General features: G+C 39.8%; 1 protein-coding gene across 3 annotated transcripts in view; it reads left to right on the top strand.

Moving 5' to 3' along the window:
• LOC144633606 (E3 ubiquitin-protein ligase UBR4-like) overlaps positions 1-15448 on the top strand; it is an 83873-nt gene that overhangs the window by 27076 nt on the left and 41349 nt on the right. For all 3 annotated transcript variants that reach the window (XM_078492463.1, XM_078492452.1, XM_078492458.1), the window contains exons 21-33: positions 3416-3656; positions 4276-4506; positions 5149-5354; positions 7689-7887; positions 8265-8471; positions 9005-9254; positions 9898-10116; positions 10571-10843; positions 11443-11640; positions 12150-12332; positions 12854-13165; positions 14013-14322; positions 14957-15171. In XM_078492463.1, the coding sequence (XP_078348589.1) occupies positions 3416-3656; positions 4276-4506; positions 5149-5354; positions 7689-7887; positions 8265-8471; positions 9005-9254; positions 9898-10116; positions 10571-10843; positions 11443-11640; positions 12150-12332; positions 12854-13165; positions 14013-14322; positions 14957-15171 (3044 nt within the window). The remainder of the gene's footprint in view (positions 1-3415; positions 3657-4275; positions 4507-5148; positions 5355-7688; positions 7888-8264; positions 8472-9004; positions 9255-9897; positions 10117-10570; positions 10844-11442; positions 11641-12149; positions 12333-12853; positions 13166-14012; positions 14323-14956; positions 15172-15448) is intronic.

Below are 15448 nucleotides of genomic sequence, written 5' to 3'. Positions count from 1 at the left end.
GAATTTTTTTCGTTTTTCAGAAATAATGTATGCAAAAAAGGCATTTTGAAAGCTTACGTTTTCCCAGTCAGCCAGCAGTCTGAGTTTCCCAACGCATCGCATGCACATCTTTCCTTGTAGGGTTTTGCCACCATGTTTTCTTGTTGATTTGAGTAGAGTAGGACTGGATACTGAATTGTGAAGTAAGGTCACATGTTAGAGGTGGGAGAGATCGAATTGAACCAAATGGTGCCTTTGAAAATAAAACTATGCTGTTTATAGTTTTAGCACAAGTGCGTCCGCTTGGTGGTTGAAGGACATCATTAAGTCTGGAAACCCGTAAGTCCCACGGCATTTCTCGAAGAAATGAGAGGTGTTCTGCCTTTGTTTTGTACAATAGCGCTTTTTAGCGTTCGAGGGTTGAACGTTGGCTGATAAAGGCCAGCGGAGCCAAGTGGTAATAAAGTCTAAAACACAGATCTCTTTTTGGGAACTATGTCAGCGTGAATTTTGCAGTGTCCGCTTGGGTGCTGCAGCGACAAAGTTGCCGCGAAGTGAACTGGTTTTAGACTTTAAAAAATTCTTTAGCTGTTTCGCAGGGGACGTTCTCTCGCAAAAAAAGTTTCTGTGCCTCATAAAATATTCATCAATCAATCAATCGATTTGTGCGAACGAAAATCTTAGAAGTTTGTCTTGTTTTCGCGGGATTTTGTAGATGTGTGATGATGTAAGGAGTGGAGATAGAAGTGAGAGCAAGCCGGCAGCACAAAACTGAAAGCAAAACTAGTATAAAATGGGATCCACGGCGAACTTGTCACAGAAGTAAGGCGCTGTACTGGCTGCCAAATAAAGCAAACGTATTCAATCAGTCTATCTTAACAATTAACCTTTATTTCACTTTCACCTCAAATTACAGCTAACGGTAACATATTAAAATGGTTGTGCCCGAAACAACAAAAAGCAGATAACTGCAAGTAAACTGGCGTGAAAGCTTACTGCAAGAAAAGCAAGATTTAAGGGTTAAGGCTGACTCTGATCCTAAACTTAACTTGAAACGCTAACCCTAACCCTTAGCCTTGGGGTTCGCTTTTTCGTTAGGGTTAAGCCATTAACCCTAAATTTGAAATGGTAACCCTGAAAATTTAGCTGGTTTCATTGTTTTGAGGAACAAAAGGTTTCCTTTGTCTATCGTTTGTGAAAGAAAAGTCAAAAAGACGCCGCCAGCAAAAACCTTGTCTTTTTGCATGTGTTATTTGTGACCTTTCACGCGAAAACATACACTAGCGGCTTTCTAGTAAACGGGTGAAGTAAACGACTAATCGAAGTCGTTTGAAACGAGTTCCACTGAAAGTTCAAACGACTTGTGAAAAATTGCAAACGGGAGGTTAAACGACTCGAACGGCTCATGAATTATTCCGAACAATTAAGTAGCCGACCCGTTTGCAAGGCTCATGAATTATTCCGAACGAGTAGCCAACCCGTTTGCAAGGCTCATGAAAAAAATAATATTCAAGCGGCCAGTCATGAACGGCTAATTCGGCGTTCTTATAATTCTGAACGATTCACTAATTTATATTGTGTCATAAAAGCTAAGCCGAACGAAAAACTAAGAACATTCGATACCGAGTTTACTATTAAACAAAACTTAAAGAAAATCCGCTTTCATACAGTTTTACGTTTTATTTAAAACTTAATAAGTTATATTCGACTAGTTACTAGAACAATGTTTCGATGCTTGACAGACTTGACAGTGTGCAAACGTCAAGCGCTTTTGATTTGAGGTTGAGGAAAAACTACCTGGAATCCACTGTCGACTCGTTCCTGCAAACAAGCTCTCTTGCTTGAAAAAAAGCGAACAGCTTTGCTCTTTCAATTTGTAAACCGTCATCTTCATTGATCATTTTTCTTTTTCCAAACTTCACTTCAAATCAAAAGGTCCCTGCGTCTTTTTTTTTGTGTGCCGCATATCAAAGTTTTGCGGTTTTGCAACTTTTGCAACGTCTCGGGTTTCAAGTTACAAGGGAAATAATCCCGCACGTCAAGCGAGAGTTTTGAGTCAATTCGAGTCAACTTTGTTGAAGGCAGAGTATTTTACTGTTTCAATAAACTTTATACACGTTGTAAAACCCAAGATATTACTTGTTTTGAAACTTTAACGAGATGCTTGATCAAAATGCAAATTAACGCGGCCGACAAGTTGTCGCACATGGGCTGAATTTGCAGACGGTCAAGTAACTATTTCTGTCAAACAGTCACTGTACTTTTTCTGCTTTTTAGCCATCATTGCTTTATAACATTCGATTATCAAACAGACAATACTCGTTTTATTCAAGATTTAAGTTTCATTCAGCAACTGTCCGAAAAATGTTTTTTGACTTGATAGAAGTCAAAGAATGTAAATATCAAGCGCTTTTGATTTGAGGTTAATTTTAAAGATATCTCCCGTGGAAATACACTGACGGACGCGACAAATCATTTTCTCAACCTTCCGTGAAAACCTTTTGATTCGCAGACTTGAAATCGAAAAATTAAGGCCTGTGGGGACTCGCGGCGGATGGAGGCTTACAAAGTTTTTGACTTTTGCATTTTCACTTCGACCCTTGAAGAAAATGAAAACGCATACAAGCTAAGTTTGATACTCATGCCCGCTCGGCTTCTTTGTTTACTACGACGAAAAATACCGTAAGGAACGTTTTCGCGTGAGAGGTCACATAATTATAACTTGTCACGTGCACTGAACCGATGAACAAACAGATTATTCAAGTCATTCGAATGGATGAATGTTTCCAGCGAACCGGCGACCATGCCGTTCGAACGAGTGGAAATTAATTATTTTTTACCAAATTTTTTTTCAAACGACCTACAAACGGGTTGTAAACGGGATCCCATGTAAAAACGGAAGTCGTTAGTGTACGTTTTCGCGTGAAAGGTCACATTTTTCAAAAAAGGAAAGAAAGACCAGTGAAATTAAACACAGGACAGTGTTTAGCACACGTAAACAAACTTGCATGCGAAATCTGGGGCTGTTTGTGACAATTTAGCCGAAATTCGAAGTGTTACTCTTGCTTTCGCTCCTTCATTTGATCATAACATGGATGTCCGATATCAAAAATACAAGCTGACGTTAACCTTAACGTTCGTAGGGATATGTAAAGATGACATTCTCCTCTCCCCGGTCTTGCTACCTTGGGACTCCTTTCACCCTCCCCCAGAGTTTTAACTGTCGGTTGTACGCTCACGCATCAACCAAATTTTTTCAGCTGATGGTTTTACCAAAATTCCTTACCCGTGGTGCTCCGCTGGTGCATTTTGCACTTACAGTATATATTACAAGTCTGGACAAAAAGATTTAACATCTCTTATAAATCTGCTCTCTTACCCAGTGCAAGTTATTTTTTGCAAGTGTTACAGTGGAGCTTTAAAACTTCTTTTGTAGGTCTTCCATCATCTGTGAAGAAAGCTCTAGAAAAATGGAACGGTATCGTGATGACAAATTTCCCCTCTGCATCGTCATGGAAGCCAACATCCTGTTTGATTGAAACTGGGACAGAAAACTTTTTAGACTCTCTTGTGTCAGCACATTTGTTTGCTGTGTGTAGTGGTGGCTCCATGGAGATAGCACCAGCCCTCAAACACACTCTTCATTCACTGGTGCAGCTTACTGCAGACTTGCTAACGTAAGTCATGTTGGATAATAATAATCTCATTTGCTAACACAGGTTGATCCTGAAAACGTTAATGGAATTGAGTTGAGATGGGTGCATAGTTTTCCTTCTTACAAGCACATGTTTCACAAAACTGAAGAATTGAGTCACAAAATTGAACATGTGCCTTCATTAATTTCTAGAGGTGTCATTCAAAGAAATGTGTTAATTAACCTTTTTTACATGTAGCTTAGGACTGTAAGTAAAATATTGGTCTGATAAAAACTGTACACAAATTTTTAGTTTTAACAGCCTGTATAGGGGTTTCATCATGGGCCAGGCACCAGGCAAATTGACCGGCTGTGAATGTGACTTTGTCTGGCTGTTTTCAACATCTGAACTGACTTGAGGTAACTAAAGAGGGTGGGCCTTGTTGAAACTTTGCCCAGGTGCAAAACATTGATGCCAATCTGCTCCGAACCTTAATGAATACCCGGCCTGCCTCTTGTTGTTTGGGCTGTTTGGGTTGAGCAGTGTTACCAGTACCGGTTATTAATGATAATAACCGGTACTGGTGACAATAATGATAATGGTGACAGTGGTTCTTGAATGCAATATAATTTTTATGTTTCTTTGTAACATAATGCTTAAGGTGGAGTCCAAAAGAGGAACACTCCATGCAGACCGCTCTGGGTAAACAACTGTGTGATAACATAGTACCTCTCATGGTGGATGCCACTACAGAGTATCTCTCAGAACACTGCAGCTCCATCTTAGAGCGAGTGGTTGGTCCTGCAGACAGCGACAAGTTTGCCAACTGCATTCAGTCATATGTGCTGTCAAAATGTCACAAACTTCTTGTAGACCAGTTGGCAGCTGATAGGTATGTCAATTTATATTTGTCAAAGCTGTAAAGTTGGGTAGCCATTTTGAATACTGTAAACGCGCTATGCACATGCATAAAAAATTGCAGTGGCCCAATGGCTAGTACATCAGAAGCACCAGGGTCCTCGCATTTTGTTCTCAGGCTAGGTGGTTTACTCTTGCAGTGATACTCTTTCCTAGCTATATTAAATTGAACTAGCAACTGAAATTTCTGGTTGAAATTTGACAACGTTCTAAGAGAAAACCATTTCGGACTAGTCATGTTATCCATCTAGGGGGTGTAGGGTTACTTTTGTAGTTGCTGAATCGTCTTTATCTGAACTGTCTTAAGGCAGGCAGCTGAAGGTGGTCTCATGGGTTTTCCCCCTCTGGAGAGAGGTGTTCATATAGTTCAGGTTAAATTAAAGAGGAGGCTAACTAATAAGTCAAAATTTGCATCATACATTTTAACCTTCTGACATGATACACATTGCTACTTTAGACATTCTTGTTTCCCCATTTTCAGTTAGAAAAAAAATAAAAATATAACCAGTAGCAGCAAAATCACTGTTATAAGCACTGTTGACTAGAAGTATATTGATAATACATGGAAGGTTTTGGTTTGGGAGTGTACATGTATGAAGAGGGTTTTTGTTTTTAGATCTGATATTGGTGAAGAGGTGCTAGTTGACTGCCTGAAGTACATGGACTCTTTATTGGACAAAGTGTCTGACCACACCCTTCTGGAGCAGTTATACTCAAAGAACAGAGAGCTCTGTAAAGTTATTGTGCTCTCTGCAAACAAGCGACTGTCTCTGGGATATGTTAACAGGACACTGAAACTCTCAGTTCGCTTCTTGCAACTTGGTGAGTGGTTTTGTTTCAAATAAAAATAATGATAATGTACACAACAGTTGAAGGGATAAGTTTAAAAATAGGGTTCAAAAGTAAAAAATGGGGAATTTTAGCTTATGCTGTGTAATAATTACGAGAGCCACAATGGTTTACAGGTCTCTGCACGGGTTGGCTCCAGACTATCTATCCTCTAAATTTGAAAAACGTGAAACCGCGTACAACCTTAGGGTCTCTGAAAACAAACTCAATGTTCCATTACCGCGCACTAACTATTATAAAAACAGCTTTTCCTAAAGTGGCGCCATCTTGTGGAACAGCCTTCCTATTAACGTAAGACAAGCAGAGTCCCTTGGGCAATTTTAAAATCTAATTGAACGAGTACTCTAGGGTACGGCATTCGTGGAAAGCAGCTTTTTTAGATATTTTTATATTTCCCTTCTCTCTCTCTCTCTCTCTCTCTATATATATATATATATATATATATATAACTGCAGACAGTACTGTTTCGGCCTTCTGGGCCTCATCAGTGCAGTGCTGAATCTAGGATGGAGGTTAAGCTGTATAGCCACCCCAAATGATCCCACACTTGTGGTATCATCTAAGCCATGCCAGAGTGCTCAAACTAGAAAAACTAGTGAGCATGCGCAATGCTAGTGGCAATGACTCATCCTAGTAGAGTACTCAATTTGGACATGAAAGCAAAGCTTTGTAATGCCAAAGAGCTATATCTAACTGCAGACAGTACTGTTTCGGCCTTCTGGGCCTCATCAGTGCAGTGCTGAATCTAGGATGGAGGTTAAGCTGTATAGCCACCCCAAATGATCCCACACTTGTGGTATCATCTAAGCCATGCCAGAGTGCTCAAACTAGAAAAACTAGTGAGCATGCGCAATGCTAGCGGCAATGACTCATCTTAGTAGAGTGCTCAATTTGGACATGAAAGCAAAGCTTTGTAATGCCAAAGAGCTATATCTAACTGCAGACAGTACTGTTTCGGCCTTCTGGGCCTCATCAGTGCAGTGCTGAATCTAGGATGGAGGTTAAGCTGTATAGCCACCCCAAATGATCCCACACTTGTGGTATCATCTAAGCCATGCCAGAGTGCTCAAACTAGAAAAACTAGTGAGCATGCGCAATAATTTATATATACACAGTCAAATGGGAACAGAAATAAACACAACTATATAAATGAGTGAAAATGTGGTCCAGCCGGGAATTGAACCCGGGTCTCCAGATTACTAGTCGGATGCCTTAACCACTCGGCCACTGAACCAACCACGCTGGCAACGTGGCCGGAAATTGACCTTATAGTGATTAGGTCCGGGGAGACATATATCAACACATTTTCTGCAGCCAGGATCACCTCACTACCCCCCGGTCGATCGGCGATTCACAGTCCTATCCCCCAAAGAGAGAAATTAATATTAAGTGAAGAGTGGGGAGGGGAATCTGGACAACTGACTGCCTCATTATAATAATAATAATAATTTGCTAATTTATATAGCGCATATTTTCATGTTCTGATCAATAGCGCTTTACATCTTATGAAAATAAAAATAAAGTTATAGATTATAAAAATACTTCTTAAAAAGATAAGTTTTAAGTTGAGATTTGAAACAGTCAAGTGATGTCGCTTGACGAAGCTCCACAGGTAGAACATTCCAAAGTTTCGGAGCTGCCACTGAAAATGATCTAGCTCCCAATGTTGACAGCATCTTTCCCTTGGGATGGTCCAATAAGGGCATGCCAGTAGACCTAAGATTGTATATAGGATCACCAACCTATTCCCGTTCGGAAGGCGATTCGCAGCGATTTCTGATAAATAAATACATACACAGTCAAATGGGAACAGAAATAAACACAACTATATAAATGAGTGAAAATGTGGTCCAGCCGGGAATTGAACCCGGGTCTCCAGATTACTAGTCGGATGCCTTAACCACTCGGCCACTGAACCAACCACGCTGGCAACGTGGCCGGAAATTGACCTTATAGTGATTAGGTCCGGGGAGACATATATCAACACATATTCTCTACAGCCAGGATCACCTCACTACCCCCCAGTCGATCGGCGATTCACAGTCCTATCCCCCGAAGAGAGAAATTAATATTAAGTGAAGAGTGGGGAGGGGAATCTGGACAACTATATATATGTATAGTATATATTCATTAAAATTTTTAGATTGTAAATTGTATTAGCTGATGATTTGACCATGTTTTTAAATAAAAATTATCCATCTATCCATCCAAACAGTTTAAAGTTCCAAATAATGTTCTCATACGTTGATGTATAAATTATAACAGTATGTAACTGTTTTGTTTTGTTTTTTTGCTTTCTTTTCTTAGCTGAGAAACCACTTAACTTGAGGATGCACTCGTTGTGTTCTGGCTTCTCAGAGCTGTGCCATTTAGACCATGCAATCCTTGAGGGTTGGCTGAGAAGGATTATGTTGGGTGCAGAAGATGACAAAGGGAACACTGGAAAGATGGCAGATAACAGACTTCTGCTGCAGACATTTGCCACTCATATTGTTAAGGAACTGAGGTACAATTTCCCAAAAGAGCCTTGTTTGAATGCTGTTGATAGCAGTCGTGTGCTGATGTTGCATGTTGCAGTAACCCACTATGCTCTGTGATTGGTTTGAAAAACTTGCATAAGTTGCAAAATCAAAACCAGTCCCCAGGATGGTAACACAGTTTTTTTTCATTAGTTTTGTCTGCACTTGCTGATTTATAAGTTGAAATAAGTCACCCCAATCTCCCCCACCCCATGCCCACTCATGACACTGAAAAAGGTCGCTAAATAATAGAGCCTTAAGGTAACTAAAAATGCTCTATTTGACAAGAACTCAAGGCTTGAAAAAATTTCTATTTGACTGCCACCATCATAAATGACATAACGTTATTGTGTTTTGTTGACAGTCCTGTTGGTGAAGAAGTGTGCCATGCCTTGTTAAAGTGCCTTATTCCCCTTGGAAATGAACTGCTGCCAGACATGCCTGGAGAGTGGAGTAACATTGGATCCAAGTTTGGTGATCTCATGAATACGGCTGCAGTATTGGCTGGTGCAGGGGATGGATCAGGACATCTTACACTGTGTACTGCTGTTATCCAGTGGCTTGAAAAATGGTAACTGTGAATAAAATCTACTACTAAATCACTAAACTGTTAGCACCCCCGAAAAAACGATCGATCTCATTTGAACTTTGGGGTTGCTAACGCGACCATTTAGAGTGCTCAGTTTGGTCACCTGACATTTTTGCGGGTTAAGTTTTGCTTTGACTCCCGTCATGGCTGTGTACCAAGTAAAGATCTATTATGGAACAGATTTTCAAAATGTGGAACATTTTTCGCCTCTTCCATCCCTTGCAGATTGATTTCCCAGGGTGGAAAGTTCTTCCATGAGCATTCATTTCAAAGCATAGTTGTTCTGCCCACGAAAGAAACAAAATGCCACATGATCCATCTGGGCACTCCAAATGTTCATGTGGGCAAGCCCAAAATTAAAATGCGATCGATCGTTTTCTCCAGGGTGCTAACAGTTAAGTGATTTCAGTAGTAAACATGAGTATTTGTACTATGAGTATTTGTACTATGTGTATGAAATGAAAGCATTTGAAACACACAAGATGATACTGTACATGTTTTTTTTTTTTTTTCAGTAAAACTCAACTTCTCCTGATGGCAGAAAATGGTGAGAAAGGAAAAGAGAGTGGCATAGTTGAAGCAGCCGGGCCTCTTCTTCGTTACCTGGCAGAGGTGATGACTGCTTTAAAATACTCGACAGATAAGGAATGTCCTCCCTCACCATCACTGTGCCCTGTTGATGGTGATGCATTGCTGCAGGATGTAGAATCTGATTGGATGGACGACATGGGTGGAGATGACGAGGATTCTGGTGGGGAAGAGTCAGTGAGTAAAAGGAAATGTATTGTTGTAATAATTATTTACCGGTATGTTTGTATCACAATAATCAATATTTCCTTGCTTTGTGCAGAAGGCAAAATGGTGTTCTTGATAGCCACTTACCTTGCTCTTTAGCTTTTGAAAAATAGTTTTATTTTTTGAAATTTTACCAGCAGACCACAACTGGTTGATGTTTTTTGTTTGCTTTTTTGGCCGTGTATAGAGTACTGCAAGTTTGTCTGTCTTTTTCTAACACAGATGTGGCAATCTTTGACAAAAATGCTAGGCTGTCCTTTTACAGTCTTCAAGCATCTTCTGCTCTGAGATTGTTCAACCCTCCAAGTTAACTTTCTTCTTTAGTGGCGGGTGACTAAAAATTTAGAATAAATAATACTAGGCTGTCCTTTTACAGTCTTCAAGCATCTTCTGCTCTGAGATTGTTCAACCCTCCAAGATAACTTTCTTCTTTAGGGGCGGGTTGGTGACTACAAATTTAGAATAAGTCACCAATAAAAAAAATTTGAGTTACCAAAATGTTATAATTGTCTGTAAATCTACATGCCTCAAGTTGGAGGGTTGTCTTCTCCTTTTCCACTGTATTTTTAAGGTTATGTGTGAGAGATTTTTCTTGTGGCAATTTTCTTCCTAGGATGAAGATTCTCTTTGCAACAAGCTCTGCACTTTCACAATGACACAGAAGGAGTTCATGAACCAGCACTGGTACCACTGCCACACTTGTAAGATGAACGATGGGGTTGGGGTGTGCACAGTGTGTGCTAAGGTTTGCCATAAAGACCATGACATTACATATGCCAAGTATGGATCATTCTTTTGTGACTGTGGAGCTAAAGAAGATGGCAGCTGTATTGTAAGTGTTTACCTTTGAATTAAAAAGCTAAGTTAAACTTAAGTAAGCCCCTTACATATGTATGTATTTATCTGACTAAATATTGTGATCTTTTAAATACTGCCAACCAGTCCAACGCCAGGGTCTTAGTTTTGAACAGTAAGAACATTGCTTGCTTAAGTGCAGTACTGTTGGTTGTAATTAAATTACGTCTTGGAAACTTTGTGGATGCCATTTTAGGCATCTTGACCTAAACAAGGACCGTGTTTCTTGAAAATGAACAAATTTAAGCTGTTATTTATGTGAGTGTTGTAGAGAATCATTTGAATTTGTGCCACAATTCTCAATTTTCTAAGACCTGGACAGCATAATGAACATAAAGTCAATAATAATTTGTACATTGTAGAAAACAATAGAATGTCCTTACAATTGCCTGGATCAATTTTTGAGGAAAAACATAATTATTTTATCTCAGGCCCTAGTGAAGCGTACACCAGGCAGTAGAGCAGATAGTCAAGGTGCTGTTCCACCCTCACCATTTGCCACAGGTGAGATGGATGAAGGGCAGGATGACACTGAAGGCTCCTCAGCTGGTAAACTGTCGTCATTAGCAGCTGGAGCAAGCTCTTCAGCAGCGGCTACAGCAGCTGGGCTTGCAGGGTCAAGTGGTACAGGAAATGGAGGCGGACTTGAAGACTCAGGAGGACTTACATCCAAGTCTGTGGAAGCCTTGGCTAAGCAGCTTGAGGTAAGTGGAATGATAAGAGTAAGAGGTGAGATGGTTCCAAGAGGACAATTTTTCTAACTTAACCTCATAAGACAAAATTTCCTTGAAAACGGAGCATGCGCACTAGTTCAGTTTGCGCCATCCAACATGTTGCGACATATTGCAACAGGGTGGCCAAATGCTTGTAACATGTTGTGCACAACAATGTTGCGCTATGTTGCATTCAAATGTTGCGTGTGTTTGGAACAGCAATATTGCCTAGCTGACACCATTTTGAGAATTTCAAGAATTTGTTTAACATTTGCTTCAAAATAATATTGTGATCATCAAATTTGATGTCACAAATGAAATTTCTTATAATGGTGATATCTTCTGTTTATTGGAAACTTGGACTGTAATAAAATATTTTTTTACACAGAGACTGGAAGTATCAGAGCTCTGAAAACCTATATACTTGAGTTTAACTATGTGTAACTTTGTCACTTTATTGTTAAGGGTTATTTGGTGTAAGTAGTATAATAATTATTATGTATGTTCAATAAACCATATGTTAGCCTATTGCAGAAAATGTCTGTCTTTTTATTTTCTTTCTAAATGTTGATGAAATCCTTGTTTCACAGAAACACAAGCAGCCGTTAGTAAGCCAGTTGGAGAACTCGTCTGTGATAACAACAACCCTGGATCTCCTTCAGTGGCTGATGGGGCCTGATGCAGGAGGACCCGGTGGTGTTGGCATGGGTGTGTCTAAAGCTATTAAGGAGGCTTTGATAGAACTGCATGAGTCAGATAAAAGTGTGGAAAGCACTGATCAGCTTCTGGTAAGTATCTTTGAATTATGCAATGGAGTAAAATAACCTTAAAAAATTAAGGCTGACACTTATATGCACGTTTCTATCTTCCCTGCTATACATGTAAATACAGCTAAGCCTCTTTACAACACCCATCCTGAGCCAGAATCAACTGGTCATTGCAAAGAGATAGCCCTTGTAGGCAGGCTTCATTTAGTAAGAAAAATCCTGGCCGTTGTATAGAGAGGTGCTCTTTAGTGGAAGTTATGACTAAATGAAGGTTGCGTTGTACCACTGGTTTTAATTATATAAAATACCGGTAGCTTTTTGTTAGTAATAATATGGAAAATTTGTTGGTGGATGATAACATCTAAAAGTGTTTATATGAGGGATAACTATAAGCAAATCCGAAGGTGGAGAAAGTGTCAAACGGTCATTACCAATAATTGACATACATTCATTTGTATTTATCCACATCTCACAATTCCTTTAAAACTTGCAGAGTGAGAGAAACTTCATTGTTGTTTATGCCATTTCAGGTTCCAACATTAGGATCTCAAGAGGGAGCATTTGAGAATGTGCGAATGACATTCAGTGGAGAACAAGGTCAAACCATCCGACAGCTCATTGGTGCCCATGTCCTAAGGCGTGTAGCCATGTGTTGCTTGGCATCACCAAAGGGGCGCAGACAACATCTTGCTGTTAGCCATGAAAAGGGAAAGGTAAGTGACTGTGGCCTACCCTTTGAAAATTTGATGCTCTACATATAATATTTCCCTGAGTTATATTCTACTCTTGATGACATGCCCCTGTTGGTGAAAATATTTGAAGTAATTGCCTCCCTGGGATAATTTCCTCTCCCCATTTCCCCTCACCCTCCTCGAATATTCACCCCGAGTCCATCTACCTCCCTTTTTTTCACCCAGTGAGTCCCGGTCAAGTTTAATATTCACACCTTGGACAGGAAAGAAGCTTTCAGTCCAGCAAGACTTAATGTCATTAGAAATTAGTCAAAAAAATAACTGAGAACAGTTAAAAAGCCTGTATTTAGTAGCCCTCCTGAATAAATTGCCTTGAGCAGTTCCCTTAAATAATTGTCGCCTCTTGGTGCAACAAAAAAATATCCCTTTCTAATTCCCCCTAAGTACAGTATTAAGCCTTGAACTGGACGTGCACTGAACTGTGTGTCACAGTCATTACCAATTTTTTACACAACATTTGTTATTTTGTTACTTTTGCCTAGATTACAGTGCTTCAGCTGTCAGCACTTTTAAAGCAAGCTGACTCAAGCAAGAGAAAGCTCACTCTGACACGCCTTGCCACAGCCCAGGTACCCTTCACAGTTCTGTCTATATCAGGGAACCCTTGTAATGAGGACTTCCTAGCAGTGTGTGGGTTGAAGGATTGTCATGTGTTGACGTTTAGTAGTTCTGGCTCTGTGGTGGATCACCTTGCACTTCATCCTCAACTGGAGACTGGTAATTTTATCATCAAGGCTGTCTGGCTTCCTGGATCACAAACACAACTGGCTCTTGTCACTGCTGACTTTGTCAAGGTAAGATGGTACGACCAGGCCAAATGAAAACAACAGTTGACAAAAGTTTTAACTCTCATTCACGTTCAGCTTGCAAAGAAGTTAGTGTCTGCTAGCCTGGGGCTAGTTGAGTTCGTGGAATTCTTCACTTGCCTGTCGGGCAAGTGAAGCATCATAGGCATAGTGCTTATGAAAATTTTTTTTGGAGTGCTAGTAAAAATGACTTATGGGCTACCGGCTAGTACATCATGGCTGGAAATTCCATTCCTTGCACCCTGCGTTTGACTAAAACTTAATGTGCGCTTGGCAACTCTCATCAGCTGTTGTGTGCTTTTAACAAATTTTGGCTTGTACAATTTTTTTCAAGTTTCATTGAGTCCAGTCATTGGCCCAAACTCACTGTAAGTCTAATGGGTGATGAATGGTAACTTCAAAACTTTTATACAGTGGAACCCCGATATAACGATCCTCAATATAACAATATTCCCAGCAAAAGTGAAATGTATGGGACGGAACCCCGATATAACGATTCTTTGATATAACGATATTATTTTACTGCTCCCTTGGCATATCATTATATCGGGGTTCCACTGTATTCTGCAAGCCTGAGACATTGTTTAAATCCTTGCAAAAGGAATGGAGACTCTGAAAAGGTGTTGCAAAAAAGCTGAGACTACAAGACCTGTGACATTTGGCTTAATTATTCTGCAATACACATACCTCCAGTCCTCATCATTAAACTCTTAACAACTCTGATTCTCATTTAGCATGGTCTTAATGCAACTTGTTGTTGTTGTTTCCCCCTTTGCATTATTTAGGAAACATAAAATATTTCATTTAACATGTTATGACTATTTCTTTACTGTAGATCTACGACCTGTCCCAAGATGCACTGAGTCCTCTCTACTACTTCCTGCTTCCAAGTGGAAAGATCAGAGATGTCAGTTTCATCTTTGATGATGGCGACTACAGTTTGATACTCATGTCGTCAGCTGGGCAGCTGTATCTTCAGCCCATGGATACCAACAGCAGTGCAATAAATGGGCCTTTTTATCTGACAAATACAATACCCATTGAACATCCTGATCTGCAGGACTCTAGTGGCCAAGTTGCTGGTGGAGGAGTATCTGTGTATTACTCTCACATTTTGCAGTTGATCTTCTTCAGTTATAGTCAAGGTACTGTATCAGGGTGCAAACAGAATAGATTTCAGCTTGCCCTTTGGGCAAGTTAGAACCATTTCGTAGTGCTTCATCTGCCAACTAAAAAGTTTGAAAATGTTACTTGCCCATCGGACAAGTGATGGATAAAATCGACTACCCCTACAGGAAAATCCAGTAGCCCAGGCTATTGGACAAGACTTCTTTTGCATGCCCTACATATGCAAAAATAGCTGATGATAGTGTCAAGAAGCAGACACCTGTAGTTCAAAGGGTGACATGGTTTATGAGGTCAGACCTGCCTAATTGTTTTTTGTAAATGGGTAGAACCCAACCAAGTGTAATATCCAGGCAAAACCACTGTCTGTGGCTGCTACTGATCAAAGTCAGGAAACACCACTTTTGTCAAAATACAGTCTCGGTCAGGCTGAATTATGCATCAAGGGTTAATAATAAATTTGATATTTCACATAGATGGCAAAAATATTAGATTACGTGGTTGTTTTTGCTATAGGATTGCCTTTAGTTATTGTTTTTTTTTTTTTGTTGTTGTTTTTTTTTTAAGTGAAGTTTGGCAAATGTGAAATAGCAAACAAATTGCTTAATGGAGAATCTTGAGTGTTTAGTTACTGACTTAAATTTTTTTATGTAGGGAAGACATTTGTTGCTCCATGGGGTAAAAACCAAAAGGAAGTCAAGAAGATGTTTCCAGTGACCTTTAAGAGTAATTCAGGCAGCAATAAGAACTCACAGTCTGCAGCATTGTGTCAGTGGAGTGAGGTGCCACAGCATCCTGGACTGGTCTGTTGTCTGACACACACAGCTGGGGTACCTGTGGTGTTGATGATCAAACCACATCAAATATTGGTACAAGCAAATCTTCATCTCTTAATTAGGATAAATTGTTTTTGTCAGTTAAAGGAAGTTACATGGTCACGATATTTTAAGTCATTTTTCTGATTACTTCCAAATTGAAGGAAACCTCAAAATAATAGTTGTGTAATGTAGGAAAACAACAAAGTAGTTAACGAAACGTGAAAATAAACATGGATGCGAAGGTTAAGACAGATTACGAATAACAAACTTGAAAAAGATGGTTGTCCGTGACTGAGCACCTTTGAGATGATTATCATAACGCCATTTT

Source organism: Oculina patagonica, chromosome 1 (assembly GCF_052425735.1).
Source record: "Oculina patagonica isolate OP01 chromosome 1, crgOcupat, whole genome shotgun sequence".
In the NCBI taxonomy this organism is placed as follows: domain Eukaryota; kingdom Metazoa; phylum Cnidaria; class Anthozoa; order Scleractinia; family Oculinidae; genus Oculina; species Oculina patagonica.
This window is presented reverse-complemented; position numbering and strand designations above follow the sequence as displayed.